This window comes from Trachurus japonicus, chromosome 9 (assembly GCF_045865225.1).
Source record: "Trachurus japonicus isolate A0001 chromosome 9, Traja_1.0".
NCBI classification, from domain to species: domain Eukaryota; kingdom Metazoa; phylum Chordata; class Actinopteri; order Carangiformes; family Carangidae; genus Trachurus; species Trachurus japonicus.
Genome location: NC_140915.1, coordinates 22471836 through 22493995, shown reverse-complemented (window position 1 = coordinate 22493995; position 22160 = coordinate 22471836). Strand labels below are relative to the sequence as shown.

The window sequence follows — 22160 nt, the reverse complement described above, 5'->3', positions numbered from 1 at the left end:
GACTGTCTCACATGTATTTGAAGATGGCTCTTTTTCACAACTCTGCTTGATCACATAAACTCTTTAACTTACTGCGCACATGTCAACTATGCAGGCCAAAAATGTTTTCTATTGCTTTCTATTTTCTATTACCTTTGGAATATTGTTACATAATGAGTTGGTACTACTGCTGTTGCATTCAGGATTTTTTTTTACATTTTAATCACAAGAATGTACACATCAGATGCTGCAGTCAAGACCACACACTTGGTGTTTCTACTAAAAGATTTCTGGATTTCCGAGAGCCAGTTCCAGGGACTTGAGATCTCAGTGAAATCTGTAAGCTTAGCTATACTTCAGAGCAGAGCAAACGTAGGTTGTCATGAGCTGGTTGGAGAATGAAGTGACGGCTGACAGGATGGGATCAGCATAGTTTATTAATTTTATATTAGACTAAAATTGCATTGGCAATTTTGACAGAGGTGGAAAAATAGAGTTTTTTTTGGTGATCTAGTAAGTTACTTCTGCAAGCTAACATGAGTAGCCAGCTTTCTGTTTCACACAAGAGTGCAACATGTAGTTAATGATGCCTCTTGGACAACTTGATCTCATTGGTTTTTGGGGCTCAATAGCATCGCTGTTCCTTGCACACTATAGGTTTTCAGTCAGGGAGACTCCAATCCAGTCAGTTGCGTTAAGATTATCTTTTATTTATTGAATTATCTGGGCAGGTAATTGGATCAGACCAATCTCATATTGGTCCATATTGGAAATAATCTTTTTTTCACCAGATGTAAGGCTGTGATTGCCTTTCTGCTGATATACAGTTTGCAGGATACATGAACATTAAATAAAGCTAAGACAAAACGTGTACACAGCAATATCAGTCGCAAATGAGCTGCAAACATGTTCAACAGGCTTGTAAACACACCAAAGTGTTGGCTCTAGATAATATTGAAATGTGGCTGTTGGAAAAACAGACTCCTTGACTAAGCTCCAAACCCTTCCGGCGAACTTGCAGCTAAACTTAAACAGCACAGCCACATCCAGTGAGCATCTGGGGTTCGAGGTGTTGATGGGAGATTTTTTTTTTTACTTTGAACATAGTAGCGGTTTCTCCTCGCCTCCAGGCCTAACACTAAACTAAACACATCTTTAATTACTGCAACAAAAAATGCTACTGGTCTCTGTTGTGTAATCTCTCGGGAAAATCATATTAACCAAAATGTTGAACTGACTTCTGCCTCTCTGCTCTCTCTCATTCTCATTTTTTTTTTTACTTTCTGTATTTTCCTCATTTTTCCATCTTCCTCCCTCACACCTTTATCTTCCCCCCTCCTTTACAATTCACCTGACATGCCCCTTCTTGCAACTTTTCCTTTCCTGTTTCTCTTCCCTCTCTCCTGAGATATCGCTCACTCCCAGTCTCTCTCTCCTCCTTCTCATGTTTTCTCTCTGTTTCTCATTGGTGGTTCTCTTGTGCTGATAGTCTTTTCTCAGGGGAAATCTCACAGAAGAGTAGTACAAAGCTGCAACCCCCCCATGACTCTGTCTCTGTTTCCTATCACAGTCTTACAGGATTCACTCTGCACAGAGAGCACACACTCACAGCACACAACCATGCAGCCATGCAATAACACAAAGACGCAGATAACACACGCACACACATTGTATCAAAGGCTTATATCGCAGCAGCATGTTTGTGTGTGTAATAGAGCGAAACAAAGAGAACACATCTATCTGTTTGTATTTATTCCATGTTGACTCTGAGCAACACTGTAATGATGCTTGTCATGTTCCACTGGGAGAAATGAGCTTAGTCACATGCACGCACACACACACTTGCACAGAGTGAAAGCCACATGCAGAGTTACAGAAACATATACTCAGACACAAAATAGATATGGGAAATTGGATACCCCAACCAACACACATGTTCAAGCCAACAAACAAACACACACATGCAGTATGTATCTTTGTATGCATAAAGCTCACCAGTCCTGAGTTAAATCCAGTGGGCCTGTAAGCCACAAGCACGTGAACCTGCTCACAGCAGACGAGGTGAGATCCTGGACCAGTCTCAGAGATGAATTTCTACTCTCAGCCAGGACGCTGTCTCTAGGATTGTATAAGGTACAAATTAACAAACCCTGTTTTTAAAATTATCATGAGGTTATGAGGTTATGTTGTTGTTGTTGTTGTTGTTGTCTTTGGGCTGCTCCCATGTGAGGTCACCACAGCAGCTATTTGATTTGGAATGGGTTTAAACGCCGGATGCCCATCCTGATGCATCCTGGGTTTGGGGGAGCAGGGGATCAAACCATCAACCCAGGGATCAGCAGCCAACCTGCTCCACCATCTGAGCCATGCCCGCCAGGCCTTTCATGTGATTATGGAATCTTTCAAATATTTTGATGGCTTTTTATTGTTTGTAGAGAAATGAGACACGCCCAGTGAAAATTGCCACACATCTGTTACTTGTCCTGCCTTTACAGTAAGTGCACGCAGCATGGCATGTTTAAGTCAAGGAAGTAACAAACAATGTTTATACTGTGTTTACATCAGAAAAAGCAAAGGCAGAGTTTTGTAGATCAGTAACTCCAACAAATGTGCAAACATTGTTGTCATTTACGCAGATTCCTGCAGATCTGAGGGCTTACACTAATGTTCAGGAGCAATACAGGATGCACAGGTGAGCCCACCAGGTATATTAGAGGTGCATGTGTTGCTTTCATATTGATGTCTACATCTACAGTCATAGGGTATTTTTTTAATTTTTTCAATAGACAGAAGCAGAAACTGCCTCCAATTGAGATTGGGTCTAGTTAAAACAGTCTGCAAAAACAACAAATATCTGTTCTTCTATAAAGTTTATTTATATAGCACTTCTGAGATACTTTAGAAGGATAGACCATCAAAACGCCTACTATTTAGCCATTGTTCAAACTCATATTTTTAAAATAAAATTAGGGTTGTTTTTTTGTATTACTGTAAGCAGTAGAACATATGTATGATCACAGGCTTTCTATGATCAATTGCCTCATGTATTGGTTTAAATGTTTGCAGCATATAAAAGCATTAACGCACAAGCATCTCGAAATTACTCTAAACACAGATGGAAGCATCGCTTTTGAAACTATGCCCGTCCCCACGTGGTTGTGTGTCTGTGTGCGCGCGTGTGTCTGTGTGTGTGTTTGCCTGTACGAGCTTGAGTGTGTGTGGTTTGTCTGTGCATGTGTTTAGCCCTGGGCTGATGAGGGAAGGCATGTGGTGGCCATTTAGAAGGATTAGAACTGTCAGAGACATCAAGCACGACTAATTATTCTGTTAGCACACTACACTGCAGGGACGCCGTGTGTGTGTGTGTGTGTGTGTGTGTGTGTGTGTGTGTGTGTGTGTGTGTGTGTGTGTGTGTGTGTGTTAGCAAAAGAGAGCTGGAGGCAGTGAAGAAAGATGGAGGGAGAGTAAAGCTAGAAAAAGATTTTTTTTTAAAGGGAGAGAGATGGAAGACAGATGGAAACAAATCAAGCCAGACAAAAGGGAGCAAGAGAGGGAGAAAAAGAGGAGAAGTGAGTGCTACTGTTAATACCCAGAGAGAATACGTTTTCTGTATGAAAGATGGATTGATAGGAACATAGGGAAGGGCAGATTTGAAGGTGTATTAAGGAAAAGCCCTGTGGGGAAATAGTTATAAATAGTCTATAGGTGTAGAGCCAAGATTGAAAAAGAAAGACAAGAGAGGGAGAAAAAATGAGAGGAAGGCGATGTGAGGAAGGAAAGAGTAAGTAGATTTTAAAAAGAGGGGATGGAGAGGAGAGGAGTGACCTACCTCATGCCTTTATGGATGACTGCATTTGTATCCAAACATCCCAACATGCACTGCTCTGCCACTCGGGGACAAAATCAGCCTGCAGCACCCAATCAGCCGTGGCCTTTTACCACCTCGCCGCGGGGCAGAGGGTGTGCAAGTGAGTAAGTGACTGTATTTGTGTTTGTGTGTGTTTGCATGTGTGTGAGTTCAAGCATGAGTGCGCACACACATCTGTTCGTGTGTGTGTGTGTGTGTGTGTGTGTTTATGGATATAGACCTCCTCACTACACTGCCTCTCTGATTTATCTTCAAACAGACAGCTCACCCATCTCCTCTCCTACACCTCCTCTTTTCCATCTATCCCTCCGTGCCCTCTCTGTCTCTCTTATGCTCACCACCAATCCATCCATCTTCCAAAATACCTTCCCTCTCTCAATCTAACCCTCCCTTCCTAAATCCATCTCTCCTTCCACCCATTTTATTCCTCCATCCATCTCTCCCTGTTTCCATCCCTCCATCTGCATTTACTTCCCGCGGGGTAGACAATTTCCTGAATCCCACTGAAGTGGAAAGATTTCAGATTTAATACATCCCCCGCTCGTGATGTGCTCAGGCTTCAGAGGAAGGGCTCTGGGGTTCAAAGGAGGAGAGGGAAGGAGAAGGAGCAGGTGTGGAGGAAAGTTTTACGAAGAAAAGATGGATGGAAACATTACATTACCCAAGGTATAGCCTTATGTTGACCAACAGAAAAGCCTTTTTGCTTGCAATGTAAGAGTAAAACATACTTGCGAACAGGAGAACAGTATACAGCTATGGTAGCAGCTCGTAGGCTGTATTTAGGCACAATATTATCATTATATTTTGAGCCAAATGCAAAATGCTAGTGTGTTAACATTTGCTAATTAGCAACACACTTTACAGCTGCCGATGGTGGGAACATCATTAGTTTTAGAAAGAAAAGAGGGGGTACACCCGCACACTGGTAGCCACAGAAAGATTACTACCTTATTTGCAAACACAGCATTTCAACCAGTTGGTGTTCTTCAGGTGCTATCATAGGAACAAAGGAAGATATAGGCTACATGAGCCACAGGTGCTTGCATGTAGTGTGTTCATCCAATTGGATAAGAGGGGGCAAACCTGAAGTTAAGGGGCACATCATTAGGCTTGAGATTGCCTCCCTGTGCGTTACAGTAAAGAAGTAGAAATATAAATATTTAACAAGAATTTATATCTACATACAGCATCATATTATTTGATTGAGCAAAAACATATCAATTCTCCCATAAATATCATCAGTGGAGAGTAGACAACAATCAAAGTCAGAAATATATCAATAATGGGAATAGATTAAAATCATTGTATATAGTGTAAACATGTACAGTATTTTGCGAAGGTTAAATAAAGTGTTTTATGTCGTAATCCTGATTAAGGCCTCTGGGGTTTAAAGTTTGGAGGGAAAGATGTGAAAGCTCTCTCCTCTAAGTAAAAGGCTATTATGGTCACCACCTCTTCTGGGGGTTTAACAACAACAGCATTAGTTTTGCAAGTATCTGGCCATGAAGCAAATCCCTGGAGATTTTTTTAGTTTGTCCACAGTCTGCAGGAAATGGGGGGTTAGGTGTGTAATAAGGACAGGACCCAAACTGTAACCAACCAGTTGGTTAAGGCCACTGTCAGATAACACGATTTTGGCTTCAGCCAATGAGAGCGCAGAACACTGGATGATGAGAGATGAAATGCACAGTATGTGTGTGACTCCCTGTTGTCACTCAGTTGTGTGAACTGTGAACTCATGACCTTAAGGCTGCATGATTGCAAGTCAGCAAGTTGTGAAGTGTGAACTGCAAAGTGATCCAACACTCATACAGGCAATGGGCAAAGTCTTTAGGATTCATCCTCTCTGGACTGTGGATGTCTGTACACACGGTCAAGCCAAGTATAAAAATGACTAATAAAAACTTTTGAGCTCTTGTTCATTTCACCAATATTTCGCGGCAGATAATGTGTTATTTAGAGGCTGCATTCCACTGCCCTGTAGACTCACATTATATGGATATACACGGCTCTCGGCTGGATCTAATTTCGTCAGAACAACTTGTAATGACACCAAAGTTATCTGGGTGAGTAAATGATCATATTCCAGATTGTAAAAAACGGCAATTCCCCTTTAAAGGACCTTGAATGTCAGCACAAAGTGGTTTTATATATCAGTCTTGATCAATGGCTAAAAGTATGGACATGTACTTCAGCTTAACAGTCAAACAGGGTTATTTTAGAAAGACAAAATTGATTTTAATGTTACATTTTGTTTAAATCATACTTAAATGGTGGTGAGTATGCTAACTTTTTGTCTGGGATATGGAGCTTTATCCTTAGCCTGTTAGTACAATATCATGTAGCCTGTGTTTCAAGGTTACTAGGGTTAGCCGCCTACTACTTTAAAACAGAAAGTTAGAAAGTTAAGTCAGAAGGAAACGTTGACGCAGGCAGCATCTGCAACCAGCTCATGAAGCTGACGTGCCATTAACAGTCATCATTTCATTTTCATTTCATTTTGTCAATTCTACTATACCAACAGGAAATACAGAGGACTGAAATTGTATTACTCTCACTGAAAACAGGCACACTGCCACATAAAGTATTAAAAAGTATTCTAAGATTAAATAAGATTCACCGGCTGACGTTCTTTTGTCTACATTGTTTCAAAAATTGCTTTACCACTGACTTCACTGTGAAGTCTGTTTGCTTTATCAAGGATTCATCTTTATTTTACCTCAGCAGATTCTGACAGTGAGAGTGTCACATCACATCACTTACGCTCCTCTCTTGCTTGTCCATTTGTATATTTGTGAGTCTGTTGATGGATGTACGTGGCAAGGTCCACACTCTCATTAACACACACACACACACACACACACACACACACACACGTACAGAGCAGTCATGTGTCTTGCCCCTGAAGGATGGTTGTCAAGGTGATATATCACGGTCCGATCAACCTCAGCATCATCACTATGAAGCCCCTGAAGAAAATTAACTTCAACCAATCACAATGTCTCACTTGTTGGTGTGGTGTGTGTGTATTACACTTTGAAACTCCCTCTCCAGTGTGTTCTTATCTATGTGCTGCTGTAGGTAAGACCTAATCAATTAGCTGCCAGCTGCTCCACATTCATAAAACTGCATTACCACCATAAACTGCTTGAAAAGTGTCTGACTAACCTGGCAACAGTTGATATTTACTCTGATAAATGTCAGCTGTGTGAGGTATGAGATAAACTTCACATTTAAAGTGTAACTCTGTGCTTTTTCATGCAGATATCCAGATGGCTTGGGTGGTAATGAAAGCTATGGCTACTGCCAGACAAACATCTGCAAAGTAACAGCCTCCACATCTAATGCGGAGTGAATGGTAGTCACGAGGACAACAGACACATTTTGCTTCATGATCAGTTAACGCTAAATTTGTTTATTTATTTTTTTGAAGAAACTCTCTGCATGTCTGCATTTTGTCCAAAATGTGAAACGCGCCTCGGCTGCTCCTATGACTGTCATTCATTAACCATGCTTGGAGCTAAAGTGGGTGAAATTCAATTTGTAAGGCTCTTAACAGAAAGTGGTGCCATTCATTCTAGTTTTACAGGAGTCTAATACTACCGCAGGGTTAAAACATTTACTGGATGTAATGGGACAGCAGCGCCAGAGTATTAGCTTAGAGGAAAGACTGCAACAGGCAATTGCTGTAGTTTCAAATTGTACAAGTTTATAATATGACTGTATACTAACATGCATAATAAAGCAACATGTGAGTCCGCCTGTTTTATTTTTTGATGATTGATGAATACGATGAAAATGGTTTACCAGTCTGTATTAATATCCAGTATTGTCTGGCAACTTCTACTGACAGGTAAGAAAGTGTCAACTATGTGAACATATTTCACAAACTATATTTCATCACAACCTTAAAGTTGAGCTTTTCCTGAATATGACGGACAAATGTAGATTATAGTGCATGTTTAGTAAACTTAGTAAAGTTGTTTACTTAGTAAGCTGATGGATAAAGCTAAGTAGTAAGCTGATGGATAAAGCAACCATTATGAGCACAAGTTCTTTATCTGATTTGCTATCTGTATGACCACTAGGGGCTATTTGTCTTATGCAACAACTAAAACCCTGAATTTGATGAAGGCAAAACATTCATTTGCATATTTTTCTCACCAAATTAACCATAAAACTCATTAAAGAAAGTTGCTCAGTTACTCTGAATTCCTCCCCCAGCACTTCTATTATTATTATTTTATTCTCAGAAGATTTATAGATGAGTGGTTACTGCTCTCTGCTGGTCAGCACAGAGCATTACTGAACATGCAGCCAAGTGAGGAAGTATTACTGAGTGTGTACTGTATATAGTACCTATTTTCATTTTCCCTAATGTACCGTATGAGAAGAATATTTATGTAATGCAAGGGGCTATAAAAAGAACTAGATAGAGAAAGTGTGAGAGGAACAAACAAAGAAAAAGCAAGATGATAGACAATTAAAGTCCAATTATGGGATCTGCCAAGCAGATTAGCTACCAAAGCATAATTAATCATCATTTTGCTCCTTGTCAGTGGGCAATATTCACATCTGTAATTGGGACAAATTGGTAACCAGTGGGGCATTTAAAAACTTAAGAGTGTGCATGTGTGCGTGCATGTGTGCGTGCATGTGTGCATGTGTGTGTGTTTTTGTATTCTGATTAATGTAGAGAGGGTAAAAATGAAAGTGCCATCGTATAAACAGCGTCTACTTTTCATTCCATCTAAACACCACAGCAGCTGATTTCACTTCACTAATTCGCACCTCATTAACCACAGACAAGAAAATAATGTGTGAAATGAACAGCTGTGGTGTCACAGCTAAAATACAACTGTCATGTTTTACTATATTAGAAATGTTGTGGAGGCATACTGGCCCTCTGCTGAGAGTTACAGTTGTTGAACACTATAGGAAACAGTTCGGAAGGAAACCAGCTGAATGAACTATGAACTAGAGGACCGCTCATTATGAATAAACTGTGCTTCAAGAACTGTAAGCAACTACCTCTAAATGTAGTGCAAACACACAGTAAATGTTTTTATAGATAAATTGGCTCTCAAACTTAATCCGTTTTTTCCTAAAATTATGTTATTACACTTTTGTACAAAAATTTGAAAAACAATATTGAACAAACACAGAACAGAAAAAGACAGAACTTAACAAGACAAGTTAAGTTGTGTAGTAGTAGGCTACTTGTAGTAGAACAGGAGAGTGTAGGTCAGTGTGAGGCTGCTGCTCCAGAAACTACAGCCCTTACTGTTATACACTTTCAGTACTGTCATCATCTTAGACAGGTATAGGGCTCCTTCTGCCATCAAAAAACATTGATTATTAATATTTTAAGCTGGCAACATCAAGCTGCACAAAATATTAGCCCACAAATCTAGCCTTGCATACCTTTGATTGATCATGTACTGGTAGTTGTTGACCAGTGTTGGATCACAGTCACAGACTCAGCTGTTAAAGAGCTGGCCAGAGATCAGTGTGGATGAACTGGCAGCTGTTGCATCTGCTGCTCAATACAGGTAGCCTACCAAAAAGTAACAAACTGCTACAGTGGGGAAAATAAGTATTTGAACCCCTGCTGATTTTGTAAGTTTGCTCCCCCACAAAGAAATGGGCGGTCTATAGTAGGCTATCTATGGTTTACTTTAAGAACACTAGCGTGAAGCCCGTAAATATCCTGCATTAAAATTAACAGAAGACATATGCTCCTCAAAGCTGCTTAGTGCCAGTGAAGATGACACAGACCCCCTCAGACCACGACAGAGGTGTCATTCAACTTGTTGTAAGTCGATGTATCATCACAAAAGTTATGAAAATATTTTATGAAGGTTGAAAAGTTACTTAGTGTTGGTTTAACAGAAAGAGACAGAACATCAAACATCCAGCAATAATATCAGTCATGGCTATTAATTAATTTAAATTTGATCAAGTGAAATAAGGACAAAAATCAGCAGGGGATCAATTGTTGTAGGCCTACATGTTGTATCAAGCGATAATGTTTCAACCTTGTGTCTTAGAGCAGTCTATTTGCATGAAAAAAAATATTATCATATACAATGACTGTGGTTGAAGGTTTGCACCATCTGACCTTTTGCTCTCTCCTTTCTCCATCAGTTGCGCTGGGCTGTGCAGACACCGAGCAGGACCGGGTGTTCAAACACGTGAAGCAAGGCTAGTGCTGTAGGACACACACCCACACAGCGCTAACACGGTGTGGCTCATGGTTATATTCTTTTCATAAATAGGCAGGACGTAATATTTCATCTTCCCTTTTGTAACCAACAGAGTCCTGTGTCTGTGTTTTTAATTACCAAGTGGTTTCAACAAAGTCACCAGGAGCTGTTTAAACCTGTCTAAAGGGATAATTAATCTATAATATAACAACAACCCACAAATGAGATGGCAGGAACAATCTGGCATTATTGTCATGATCAGAATTAACAATCAATACAAATAAACAGATTTTCCTGGTCTCTCTCTCTCCTCTCACCTCAACCAGCTAAAGCATCCTGCCCATCCAGAGCCTGGTTTCACAAAATATTGTAGTAATACATTTGAATATTGCAATTTTGATACATTTTGCAGCCTTTGTTCATTAACCCGTCCATGTAAAAACATGGACCTTTATGAACAACCATCTCAAATCTTGTTAACTATCCCAGCACCTATATGTTTACTTTTGGCTCTCCTCCAGGGGGTGAATAAAGTATTTTTCTTCTTTAGAAATTACATCTGCAGGGGTGGTGTGTGGCACAGTGGTTAAAGCGGCCGCCCCATGTAGAGGCTACAATCCTCAACGCAGGCGTCCCCGGTTCGAATCCTGCGTCAGGCAGACCTGTCCTGCATGTCATTCCCCCTCTCTGCCTCCCCTTTTCCTGTCTATCTCACTCTGTGCTGTCAAATAAAGGCAAAAACTATACTTTAAAAAAAAGAAAAGAAATGACGTCTGCATCATAATTGTTTTTGACCTTGTATTTCATTGGATGTTCTATGTTCTATGTTGTGTGTGTGTGTGTGTGTGTGTGTGTGTGTGTGTGTGTGTGTGTGTGTGTGTGTGTGTGTGTGTTAAACTTTTTTTTTTTCAGTTAGGGTTTTACCTGGTTATATAAAGGGCGGACGGGAGATATTTGCTTCATTTCACCTGCCAACAGTGCAAAGAGTTGACTTCTATTTTAACTTGAGAAGCCTGAAAAGAAAACAGAAATTAGAAGGTTTTTGTTTGTTTGAAAACTTACTTACATCTGATTAGATGACAAATTAAATATGAGCATAGTGAAACAGAGATCACAAAATGTCTTTAAAATCAAGATTATTCCTACTATCATTTAGTCATATTAGTATGTAGTCATGACCTGTATGAACGTTTTACAACTCAACTCGTGTTACGCATGCGCAACGCACCGTTGAAGGAAACGGTGAGAAGTGAGTGAAGTGAAGTGGGTCGAGACTTCACATGAAATCTGAGATTTCACTCTGGCTTTGTCCGCGCTTCACTTCTGGGGATGTACGGCTGACTGTTTTCTAAATCAGTGTAACACAACGAGCTGGAGCGGTACATCCGAGCACAGTCACCACGGTACGGAGGACCTGCACAGCCCCACCGCTGGCACATCAACTTGGAGCAGAGGCAGGGCTTTCTCTCGCTAGCTGCCACACCAGCTAACTCCAGGTAGCGTAAACTGCTGCTAGCAATTTGCATGGGTTTAATTAGTCTGCCATTTAAAACTTTGTAGCGGCTGCTTACCAGTGTTTTTCACGGTTGCACGAAGTTGTTTTGCTGCTACCTACAGAAGAAAGTGATTGAGTCATTCCCGTGCTGCGGAACTGGCCATAATAAATAAACAACCTGCTACTTACAGTAACGTTAGCATGCTATGTTAGCAGGTTTGCTATCAACAGTCATCGGTGCTAGCTGATGTTTTTAGTAGCAGGTAGCTAACCAGTCTGGGGTCAAGTCGGCAGGTAGCACACCGGGTGTTTCCGCTGGGGCTCTTCAAAATAAAAGTCAGATCAAGCGGTGATGCAGTTCAATTACCGGTAAATGCAAAGATGCTTCAAAATACATTGTAGGTATGTAAAAGGTTAATGTAGGGCTGTCATTATCATGTGTATTTAGTAACTGATTGATCAGCCTGTTAACCTGTTTAATGTTTCATTTCCTTGACACGCCTTGTTTCTCCAGATACCAATCAAAACCTTAATATTCAGTTCATTACCATGCATGACAGAGTAATGAATCTGAGGAAAATTTTAAATATTTCGTGGTTTTCCCCCAAAAAATGACTGCAATTTTTAAACTAGTTATCAAAAGTAGCCTTCATTTAATTGGTACAGAGCTATTTAGACTTGAATAGAGAATAGAAGTGCCAGCGTTGTCAGTGACTGTTACCCTAGGTTTACCGAAAAAGCAGCCTATTTGTACTTGTGTGTGATAATTGGTGTCATTGAAGATGAATTTCATTTCCTGTTTTATTGCCCACTGTAAAAAATCCCTGGAGAAAATTGAGTGCAAAAAACTGGGTTCATTTTGGTAGTCTAATGGGTGTATGTGTTGAGCTGGCTTTTTTACATCATTATATAAAACTTCATTAAGGAAATTGATGACTCTGAAATGCTTTGTAAATCTGTTGACGTTTGTTCTACCTTTAAGAAAACGTCCCTTTAATTTTGAAGGGAATAACTGCTCACTTCCGGTTAGTTTTCCTGCTTTGCGGTAACTTGGTGTGTTTTCCTGAACCGACGGCAGACAGAGCGGTGCCGCTAGCAAGGGAGGGAGAGGCGACAACTTCGACTGTATTTTTTGCTCCCGTACAACCAGCCCCGTGTTTTTCTAAACTCCTCAGAAAATGCATAAAATATTGCTCCTTTGTGTCAGCATGCCGTTGGTAAGCTACTGTTTTCATAACACATCCACCAACTCCGTTAAAACGTTACAGGTTGTGGTTCATGCCCTCAGACTCATAACAATGCTGGCTGAAATACAGTACTCTGACTTAGGTTAAAGTACTACACCACAGTATTTCACCACAAATAAAAGCCCTGCATTTAAAAGTAGGCTATACCTTTGAACCAGTATGTTTGTACATAAAGTATTGAGGGTGAAAGTACTTAGTGCTGAAAATGGCCCATGTGTGGGTATTGTTGTTATTATCATCATTATAACTCTTGCTTTAATGTGTGAGTAACGTTTTACTGTTGAATTTGATCAATAATTACTTGTCAACTGGGATTACATACACCTCAGTAACGAGTTTAGATACACCTATCTACAGTTTATAATATCTCATAGGAGCCCTGTAATAAATACTTAAATCCATGTAGGATGTAATAGTGAGTTAATAAATATGTTGGTGTTGATTCAAGTGCGCGGTCCTCCATTTTTGGTGGTTAACAGAACATCAAAAAGACAACAACAATACCTTTCTAAAACCATTTCATCTAAAACACATGTTATCTTTTCCTTTCAGGTGCTGAGTGGTTTGTAATCACACCTGAATTGCTTTTTATCGACGTCGTGGGAAACCATCTCTACTCCTGCTTCCTGATGATGTGAAACTGTCAGCGACCTACATATTCTCAGAAAAGTGCAGCTAGAGACACATATCAAGATGTCCATCACCAGCACACCTACCAGCAACGACGCTTGCCTGAGCATCGTGCACAGCCTGATGTGTCACAGACAGGGCGGGGAGAGCGAGACCTTTGCCAAGCGGGCCATCGAGAGCCTAGTGAAAAAGCTGAAAGAGAAAAAGGACGAGCTGGACTCCCTCATCACAGCTATCACCACCAACGGCGCCCATCCCAGCAAGTGTGTGACCATTCAGAGGACGCTTGACGGGAGGCTGCAGGTAGGACAATCCTGATCTGTGTGGACCATTCGTACAACACACACTGATGCATTAGTATTGGTCAGTTTTGACAAGATGAGATGAGTAAAGCATCTGTTTATGCTTTGAGATAATTTTTTAGTTTCTCACCCATGAGAAACTGCACATTCAATTGCTTATCAGTTAAGTTTAAAGGGATAGTTCACCCAAAATTAAAATTTCACTCATTATCTACTCACCCTCATGTCGACTAAGGGCTGGGAGAAGTTTCAGAGTCCTCCGTGCCTTCTCTGAGTTACAGCGGGGCTCCGTGCAGCACTGCATGTCCATATGACGGTTGCAAACGGACCCCACTTTTCTCCGTCCAAAAAGACACACCAAAAACCATCCAAATACCTCCACAAAGCTCATCTGTAATGTCTGCTTTGTATTGAAGCCCCAACATGAGAAATTGTCCTGAAAAAAATTAAATAAGTATATGTTTTAAGCTTGTTTGCAGCGGAAGCTCCTCTTCCTGGTCTGTCCAAATCTCGCGAGATTTGCGCTGGTGTCATGCGATTATTGACGCTAGCGCAAATCTCGCGAGATTACAGATGAGCTGTGTGGAGGTATTTGGATGGTTTTTGGTGTGTCTTTTTGGACGAAGAAAAGTGGGGTCCGTTCGCAACCGTCATATGGACATGCAGTGCTGCACGGAGCCCCGCTGTAACTCAGAGAAGGCACGGAGGACTCTGAAACTTCTCCCAGCCCTTAGTCAACATGAGGGTGAGTAGATAATGAGTGAAATTTGAATTTTAGGTGAACTATCCCTTTAATTCGAATAATAACATTATGCAGGCTCATTGGACTTCTTTTTGTGTCATGAATTAAGAAATAGCCAATTAAACATAACATCAAAGCCTGCAACTAATATACCTAACCAATATCTGCATATTTTAAGGGGAACTATGCAAGTCTTGACGCTTTTCCGCTGTTTTGCTAACCCTCCTCCTGGCCATGTGCATTTGTTTACAACGAAGCCGGCAAAAGATCACTCAATAGAGTGGTACATAACGGTTTATAATATCATATACGATGTTACAACGTGTATATTTGTGAAGTCTTATCTGTCATACACAAGAGATTACGGGTTACGTCCCACGTTTGTGTTGCGGTGCTGCAGAGACGAGAGCTGAGACACCAGGGCGGTGGCGCTGATTTGCAAAAATTTGTTTTCAGCCAAGAGGTGCTACGTGGAAGGTAGAGAGCCTCCCTCGTACAAAGTAACGTGTCATTTCTTCAACCATCACAATTACTCCAAAGCTGTTTAATTAAGGTAAAATTGTAGCATAATTAAGATAAAAATCTTGCATAGTTCCTCTTTAATCACATGCACATTGTTATTCCCTAGTGCCCACAGAGCCTAGATTTATCAAAACAGCAAGATTTACAATTTACTATCACATATAGACAGCCTTATATCACAAAAACTAACTTTATTAAGTTAAAGCAGAAGTAAGCGATCCGGTCGTTTTGGCTAACTTCTGGTCAGCCGATGGAGTTAGCAGTCCCTGCCCTCGTCCCTACGTCACCACATTCACGCGCATCCCTTGGCTGCACACACAGAGAGGACCGCCCCTTTATGCCGTTCTCTCTCCTCACTGGATAAAGGTTGTAGGATACAAGGAAAGTTTTCTCCTGGGCTCAGAGCAGAGCAGAGTGACTGACAGACCCATGTTTCAGACCAAACACTCTATATAAGTGATTGCTGTCGGAAGATATAACTATTTAAGACTTATATTAACACAAACATTCCGCTTACTTCTGCTTTAAAGGAAAGACCATTTGAGCCATGTTAAAAAGTAGTTAGACCAGTTCATCTCTGGTCTTGTTGGAATATGTTGTTCTCCACAATGGTGGAAAACTCTCTGTCTCCCAGTAATTGCCTTAACACCACGTTTGACCTCGGCCCTAAGGACAGCGAGTGAGTTAATTTTATTTCGCTGTGTCTGTTTCTCTGTGTTGTTTTTCCAGGTGGCAGGACGTAAAGGGTTCCCTCATGTAATCTATGCCCGGCTGTGGCGTTGGCCTGACCTGCATAAGAATGAACTGAAGCACGTCAAATACTGCCAGTTTGCCTTTGACCTCAAGTGTGACAGTGTGTGCGTCAATCCCTATCACTATGAGAGAGTGGTGTCTCCGGGAATAGGTGAGAAAGAGGACAAGGTTTTCACTTTACGTTTTTAAAATCTATTGAAATGTAGAAGATCAGTAACAGGATCCGAAGAAACCACAGAAACTAAACACAGCTATAAAAACTCTCAAGATACAGCGTAAGAGTTTCAGTTCTCTTCATCATCGTGTGCTGAAGAGAACTTCTGCTTTGACAGAAAGGAAACTGATGTAACGGTAAACACTGTTTTTAGCAAGTCGTCAGCAACACAGCTTTCAGTTTGTTGTAAGTTATACAACTATTGTGAAGTTACAGTGGTCTCAGTCTGAATTACTCTTTTTTTTTACTTTCACTGTGCAGATGAAATGTTTGGACACTTTATCCTCTTTGTTGACCCACAGATTTATCAGGACTGACCCTGACCAGTTCTGTACCAAGCACAGGTCTGATGGTTAAGGATGAGTACGATTTTGACGGACAGCAGAGTCTGCCCTCCATCGAGGGAGGTCACTCCATCCAGACCATCCAGCACCCCCCATCCGGCAGCCGCCCGGCCCCCTCTGAACCATTCGCCACACCAAACCTACTTCCACCCGCTGAGGCTTCCACCTCCGCCTCAACGTCATCCTTCCCTGCCATTGCTACGGGATCCGGCAGTAAGATACACTTAGGAAATGTCTTTATGTCTGTGTCGTTTACCCACACAGGAAGTGTCTGTAATTTATTGTGAAAGACTCAGTCTCAGTCTTGTGACTTGCTGCTGTGAGTTTTGCACACTGACCTCTGTTGATTTCTCCACAGGTGCCAGCTCCACCTGGTCCAGGAACAGCAGTTTCACCCCCAACATACCCCACCACACCAACGGTCACCTACAGCACCATCCTCCTATGCCACATCCACCACATTACTGTAAGTCCACTCTGTTACCACAGCTGAAGGCTCATCCCCAATAACAAAAAAAAAGAAAGAAAAATCACCTACATATTTGTTTGCACTGTGGATGACAGCTGCCATTACTCTGTTTCTCTCAGGGCCGGTTCATAATGAGCTCGCCTTTCAGCCTCCGATATCCAACCACCCAGGTAAGAACACACAACCGACTGGTGACCCCAAACCCTGGACACAATTTTCAGGCCTGCTATATTACAAATCCTGTGAATGCATTTACAAACAGCACTGCTGCTCATTTTCTTTCATTTCTTCCCTCTGTTTCAGCTCCCGACTACTGGTGCTCCATTGCCTATTTTGAAATGGACGTTCAAGTTGGGGAGACGTTTAAAGTGCCCTCTTCTTGCCCCATTGTGACGGTGGACGGCTACGTAGACCCATCAGGAGGAGACAGGTTCTGTCTGGGCCAGCTCAGTAACGTACATCGCACTGAGGCGATCGAGAGAGCAAGGTAGGTGCCAACGCACATCGCGTAGTAACACTTGCATATTAACAGAGAGAGCCGAACCGCAAAATCGGCTCAGAAGAATCACACAACACAACTTGTCTGTGTCTCTGATTACAGGACAGGAGAGGATGTGACTGTGTCTACTGTTATCACTTCAACTTTCCTGTTTTTCTTTTATTCCTAACTTCTTCCCCAGGCTTCACATTGGTAAAGGGGTCCAGCTGGAGTGTAAAGGCGAGGGAGACGTGTGGGTGCGATGTCTCAGTGACCACGCAGTGTTTGTCCAGAGTTACTACCTGGACAGGGAGGCGGGCCGAGCCCCCGGAGACGCTGTTCACAAAATCTACCCGAGTGCTTACATCAAGGTAAGGATGTGGGTTTCACTTGTACATATACAAATACACAGTGTGTGTATATTAATAGGATCAGTCATGCGCATACACCCTGACAGAGCCCTGCTCTCGCTGAGCTCCTCTCTGAGAGGCAGCGTGTGGTGGTATCTATGTTTCTCCTGTGCAGGGAGCTAATTGCTGCTGAATGTATAGGGTTAAAATCTCTTGTCTCCCGCCAGGTGTTCGACCTTCGCCAGTGCCACAGACAGATGCAGCAGCAGGCTGCCACAGCTCAGGCAGCAGCAGCAGCCCAAGCAGCCGCTGTAGCTGGAAACATACCAGGACCTGGATCAGTGGGCGGGATCGCTCCAGCTATTAGTAAGACACTGTAGCTTCAAATTCAGATATTCACAGATAGAGACAACAGGATGAGAGTCAGTGACCCAAGCTTGATACAAACCTTTTCTTTGAGTGAGCAGTGGCTGTTTACTTACTGACAAAGAGAGCAGCAGACAGACGGTCAACCTAATTTGCATTGACTGAGATATTTAACAAACATGCTCTGATAAAACAAATCTGCTATTGCAACAATTCGTAAGGTTAATAACGGCTGGCTACATGTTGCTGAACTCAACAAACAGCTGCTGTAGAGTTTGTCACGCATATGCAGCAGCAGCACACTGACCTGACTGTGGTCCACTCTCTTCTCAGGTCTGTCAGCAGCTGCTGGTATCGGGGTAGACGACCTCCGGAGGCTGTGTATCCTCAGGATGAGCTTTGTGAAGGGCTGGGGGCCCGACTACCCCCGTCAGAGCATCAAGGAAACCCCATGCTGGATCGAGATCCACCTCCACAGAGCTCTACAGTTACTGGACGAGGTTCTGCACACGATGCCTATAGCAGACCCACAACCTCTGGACTGAGATGGTTGTACCTGCAGCAACACACTGTGGCGGTGGATCGTCTTCCTTGGGGAACTGTCTTGGGTGGAGAATTCAGCTGTGGCACTGAAGCTGTCCCACATGAGAAAATACTGTCAGGTGTGTTTGAGGCACCTTCGTGCACTGTGGTCCCAGCTTTTGCCTTTTAATAACAGTAAATCCAGCAACACTAAAACCATAGATTAAAGATAATGATTGTCTATCTATATTTTTGATAGATGGCTTTGACTTGTGATGACTGGAAACGGTGAACTGTAGGACTAGAAAAAGATGTCACAAGTAACCACAAATATAAAGCACCACAACACGCACATAGATGACCTGCAGACCTCATAAAACTGGAATGTACACTGATACTTCTGATACTTCACAGCTTCCCAGAGTCCACAATCACCAACTACTGATAGGCATCAGATCCACTGAACAATACAAGAGCGTCTAAGTGCTGCTGCAGCAGCAGGATGAGCTGCTGTACAGTGTGTCTCTCATATCCAGTGTGTGGGCACCAGAGTACTGCCGGTTTTCTGTTTGTCAGGCTTCTTTGCTTTTACACTTGAGAGGATGAGCGAGTTCAGCCGACTGTCAGGCTGGATAGAAAGGCAGCAGCTCTGAACTGCAAGGATAACTGCTGGACGTCATGCTGATCGTTGCCGGTAAACAGTGTTGGGGACCACCCAGCTGGACTCTGAGCCTCTGAACTGAAACAGGTCAAGTCGTAGGGAAGGTTGCAGGTCTGTGCCTGGTGGGTGTCCATTAAGAAAATATTTTATTTTACCCCCCCCCCACACCACCGCTCTCTATTGCACTTGGTTGAGAATGTTCTTATCTACATGTCATAGCTACAGTAAAGCAGATTTTTGGGGTTGTTATCATGACATCATGACACAGTAACTCTCTTTACTGACTCACTGTGTTTTTATCATTACTCACTCATAAAAAAAACACAAGTGAGAGCAAGATGCTCATGTAAGTGATCATTTATCACTGATCTATTTCCACCATGTGTTTCAGGTACGGTTACTGTTTTGGAAAACGCCCTCTTTTATGCTGCCACAAGAAATGAATCTCATCTGCCTCCTGTGCATTCCCTACTGCCTTTTCTTACTTTTCCTGTCGAGGGCAGAAAAGAGAAAAGCAGCGAAGGGGAAGACAGTTGGTCTGACATGACTTCACAGGGTTCATCAATGTTTTGGCAAAACCAAAAACCTTGAACTTTGAAATCAAGTTAGAGCTTAAGTTAGTGTGTTCATGAGAGTGAGTCCAATAACCAGTTGGATTTTTGCCCCAGTGATGTTAATACAGAGGTTTCTTTAATAAATCATGGCAATTATTTCTCTTCCTAATTATTTCAGTTTTATTGGATTTTATCTTCAAGCACGCACACACAGACTCCACACACTAGTTGAGAATCATTGTACTTGACTTGCAGCCCACTTCTGTATTATCTGACCCAGGTCTTGTGTATGAATAGTTTACTGACAAAGATGAGAGCATTTAAGACGGTTTCCAATCAATATCAATATATTTTCTTGTTTTTATTTTTGTTACTTTTATTAATTACATTTTTAGCACTTTACTTTTTCTTGATTTTAATTAAATAACACTAATTTTTTAGGTGGTTGATATGAATAATAAGGGAGTGAATAGGTTGGTGTATATTATACGTAGGATTGTGAGCAGAGGCAACATTGTGATGCATTTGTTTTGAAAACGTCTGTAACACTAAGCCACCTTTTGAAAAAACAGTTATTGCCCTTTCTCTCTATAGACATTTACACACGTGTAGGGATTCTTTTGGCTCTTCTGAGTTAACTTCTTGATTTGCAGTTGTTTTTTTCCTCTTTTTAATCCATGTAAATAACTTTCTTTTTGAAGTGCATGTCAATGTTAGCATGATTTTTATTGTAAAATATACCTTTTTATTCCTACCCCTTACTTGAAATGGAGTACTTCCCTTTCCCTGGATTACACTGGGATTACACACTCTGTCTCCTGAGACCTAAGACAAATGCAGAAACTTCACAGTTACTAGTGTGCATCCTCTTTAAAAGTAAAATGAGTACAAAGCATGATATTTCTCTCACTGGTGTTTTAACAGGTGATGGTGGCGGGATGCACAGAAATAATTTGATTTCAGCATGAGTGCCCTCCTCTGGTTCCTCGCTGCATGTGATAACCTCTGTTACACTGTTGTTTTTTATTGCATTGATTTAGGAACATGGATTTAATTTAATCTCATGTTGAGATTTGCAAACATCTGCTTGTGCCTAATACATACAGTGTGTTCTTTTTTGACCATCTTGCAACATAGCTACTAGACAAGGTTGTTTCCTTTTAATCAATTTGTGTTTTTGTCCCTATACAGGTGTGTTATTTTTTGGTCTTATGCAGTTTTGGTGAGACAGATGAAATGTCAATATACTAATTGGATTTGTTCAAGGTTGAATTGAAATTTGAGGTCTTTTTTTTATCAAAGGAAATTATCAATTTCTGTATCCAACTGACAAAGCAAAACTATGCAGAGGGTCACTTTATCCCAGCTTTGATTGATATTCTTATTATTTCACTATAATTTGAAAAGCGCTGTTAAACAGTTTTGTTCTACATCAGGGATTAAAAATGAAACATCAGGATTTATTCCCATGTGATATACATCAGATTGATTTAAAGACAGGAAACAGAATATTTTCTGATGATATGTTACTGAAAGAGCCGGTGCTGAGTCCTGTCTGGAGAAATAACCTGTTATGTGTGCTCTTAGGTGGACAGATGTTTTTATATAATGTGCTGTTATTATAGGAGCCTAAAGACACAGCTCGAATGAGTTGATGTTGACTACTATGACAGATTGCAGATATACATTTTACCTGTATTTCTTATGTGAGAGTCTATAATTAAACATGGCCTGATATTCTGTATGTGGTGTTCATTTCCTCAGCAGGGTGACATGTTTGCAAGGATGAAATACGTCAAACAGATGTGGGTTTTGTTTCAGGTGTATCTACTAATGGCAGCATTCCATTTTAGAACACAAGCATTAAAATGAGTTCCGTCCAGTCGTCTCACCAGCTACAGGAGCTCATAAACCTGTCCATAAACCTGATTTTCTTCTGCTTACCTGTTTTATTAATACATGTACAATAGAATTTGTCATATAAGTGTCAGTGAATTTATGAATGCAGGTCTTATTGTCTTAACTGGGTTTATTCTATGACCAGTATATCTGTGAAGCAGGTGTTAAATTCCAATCTGCGGTATTAAAAAGTCTTTATCTTAATCCGTTGAGTGCTGCAGAGCCTCACATGTTGCTGCTGGCTCATTTGAATAGTTTACTGGAAACTGAACCATCAATCTATGCTTCCTGCTATGACATGTTTAAATGTCTGCAGTGGAAATGCTCCATAGGAATAATACATGCTCACACTGGTCTGACAAGAGGTCTAATCACCTGCGTGGGCGGTTGCATGTCATCCAGAGCTGTCTTTGCCTTGATGCTTTTCGCTGCACAGTGAGACCCTAACATCCCCCAGTGTTAATAATATCACAGGTATTTTTGGCTATATTCCCATCAAGTAGCAAAAGTCAAGGTGCTCATTTTCCAGAAAATGGTACCTGTAATTGAATTAGCGGTT

At 41.4% G+C, this 22160-nt stretch overlaps 1 protein-coding gene across 2 annotated transcripts; it reads left to right on the top strand.

Moving 5' to 3' along the window:
* Positions 1–11283: 11283 nt before the first annotated feature.
* LOC146981408 (SMAD family member 4) lies at positions 11284–21446 on the top strand. 2 transcript variants are annotated; one of them, XM_085786565.1, is made up of 10 exons: positions 11284–11549; positions 13348–13728; positions 15721–15895; positions 16261–16515; positions 16661–16768; positions 16891–16941; positions 17075–17258; positions 17452–17620; positions 17827–17965; positions 18299–21446. In XM_085786565.1, the coding sequence occupies exons 2-10, from the start codon at positions 13489–13491 to the stop codon at positions 18508–18510; spliced, it is 1533 nt and encodes a 510-aa protein (XP_085642691.1). In that variant the 5' UTR covers positions 11284–11549; positions 13348–13488; the 3' UTR covers positions 18511–21446. The 2 variants fall into 2 exon arrangements, with proteins under 2 accessions (XP_085642691.1, XP_085642694.1); XM_085786568.1 differs by lacking the exon at positions 11284–11549 and adding an exon at positions 12606–12765.
* The last annotated feature ends 714 nt before the right edge of the window (positions 21447–22160 follow it).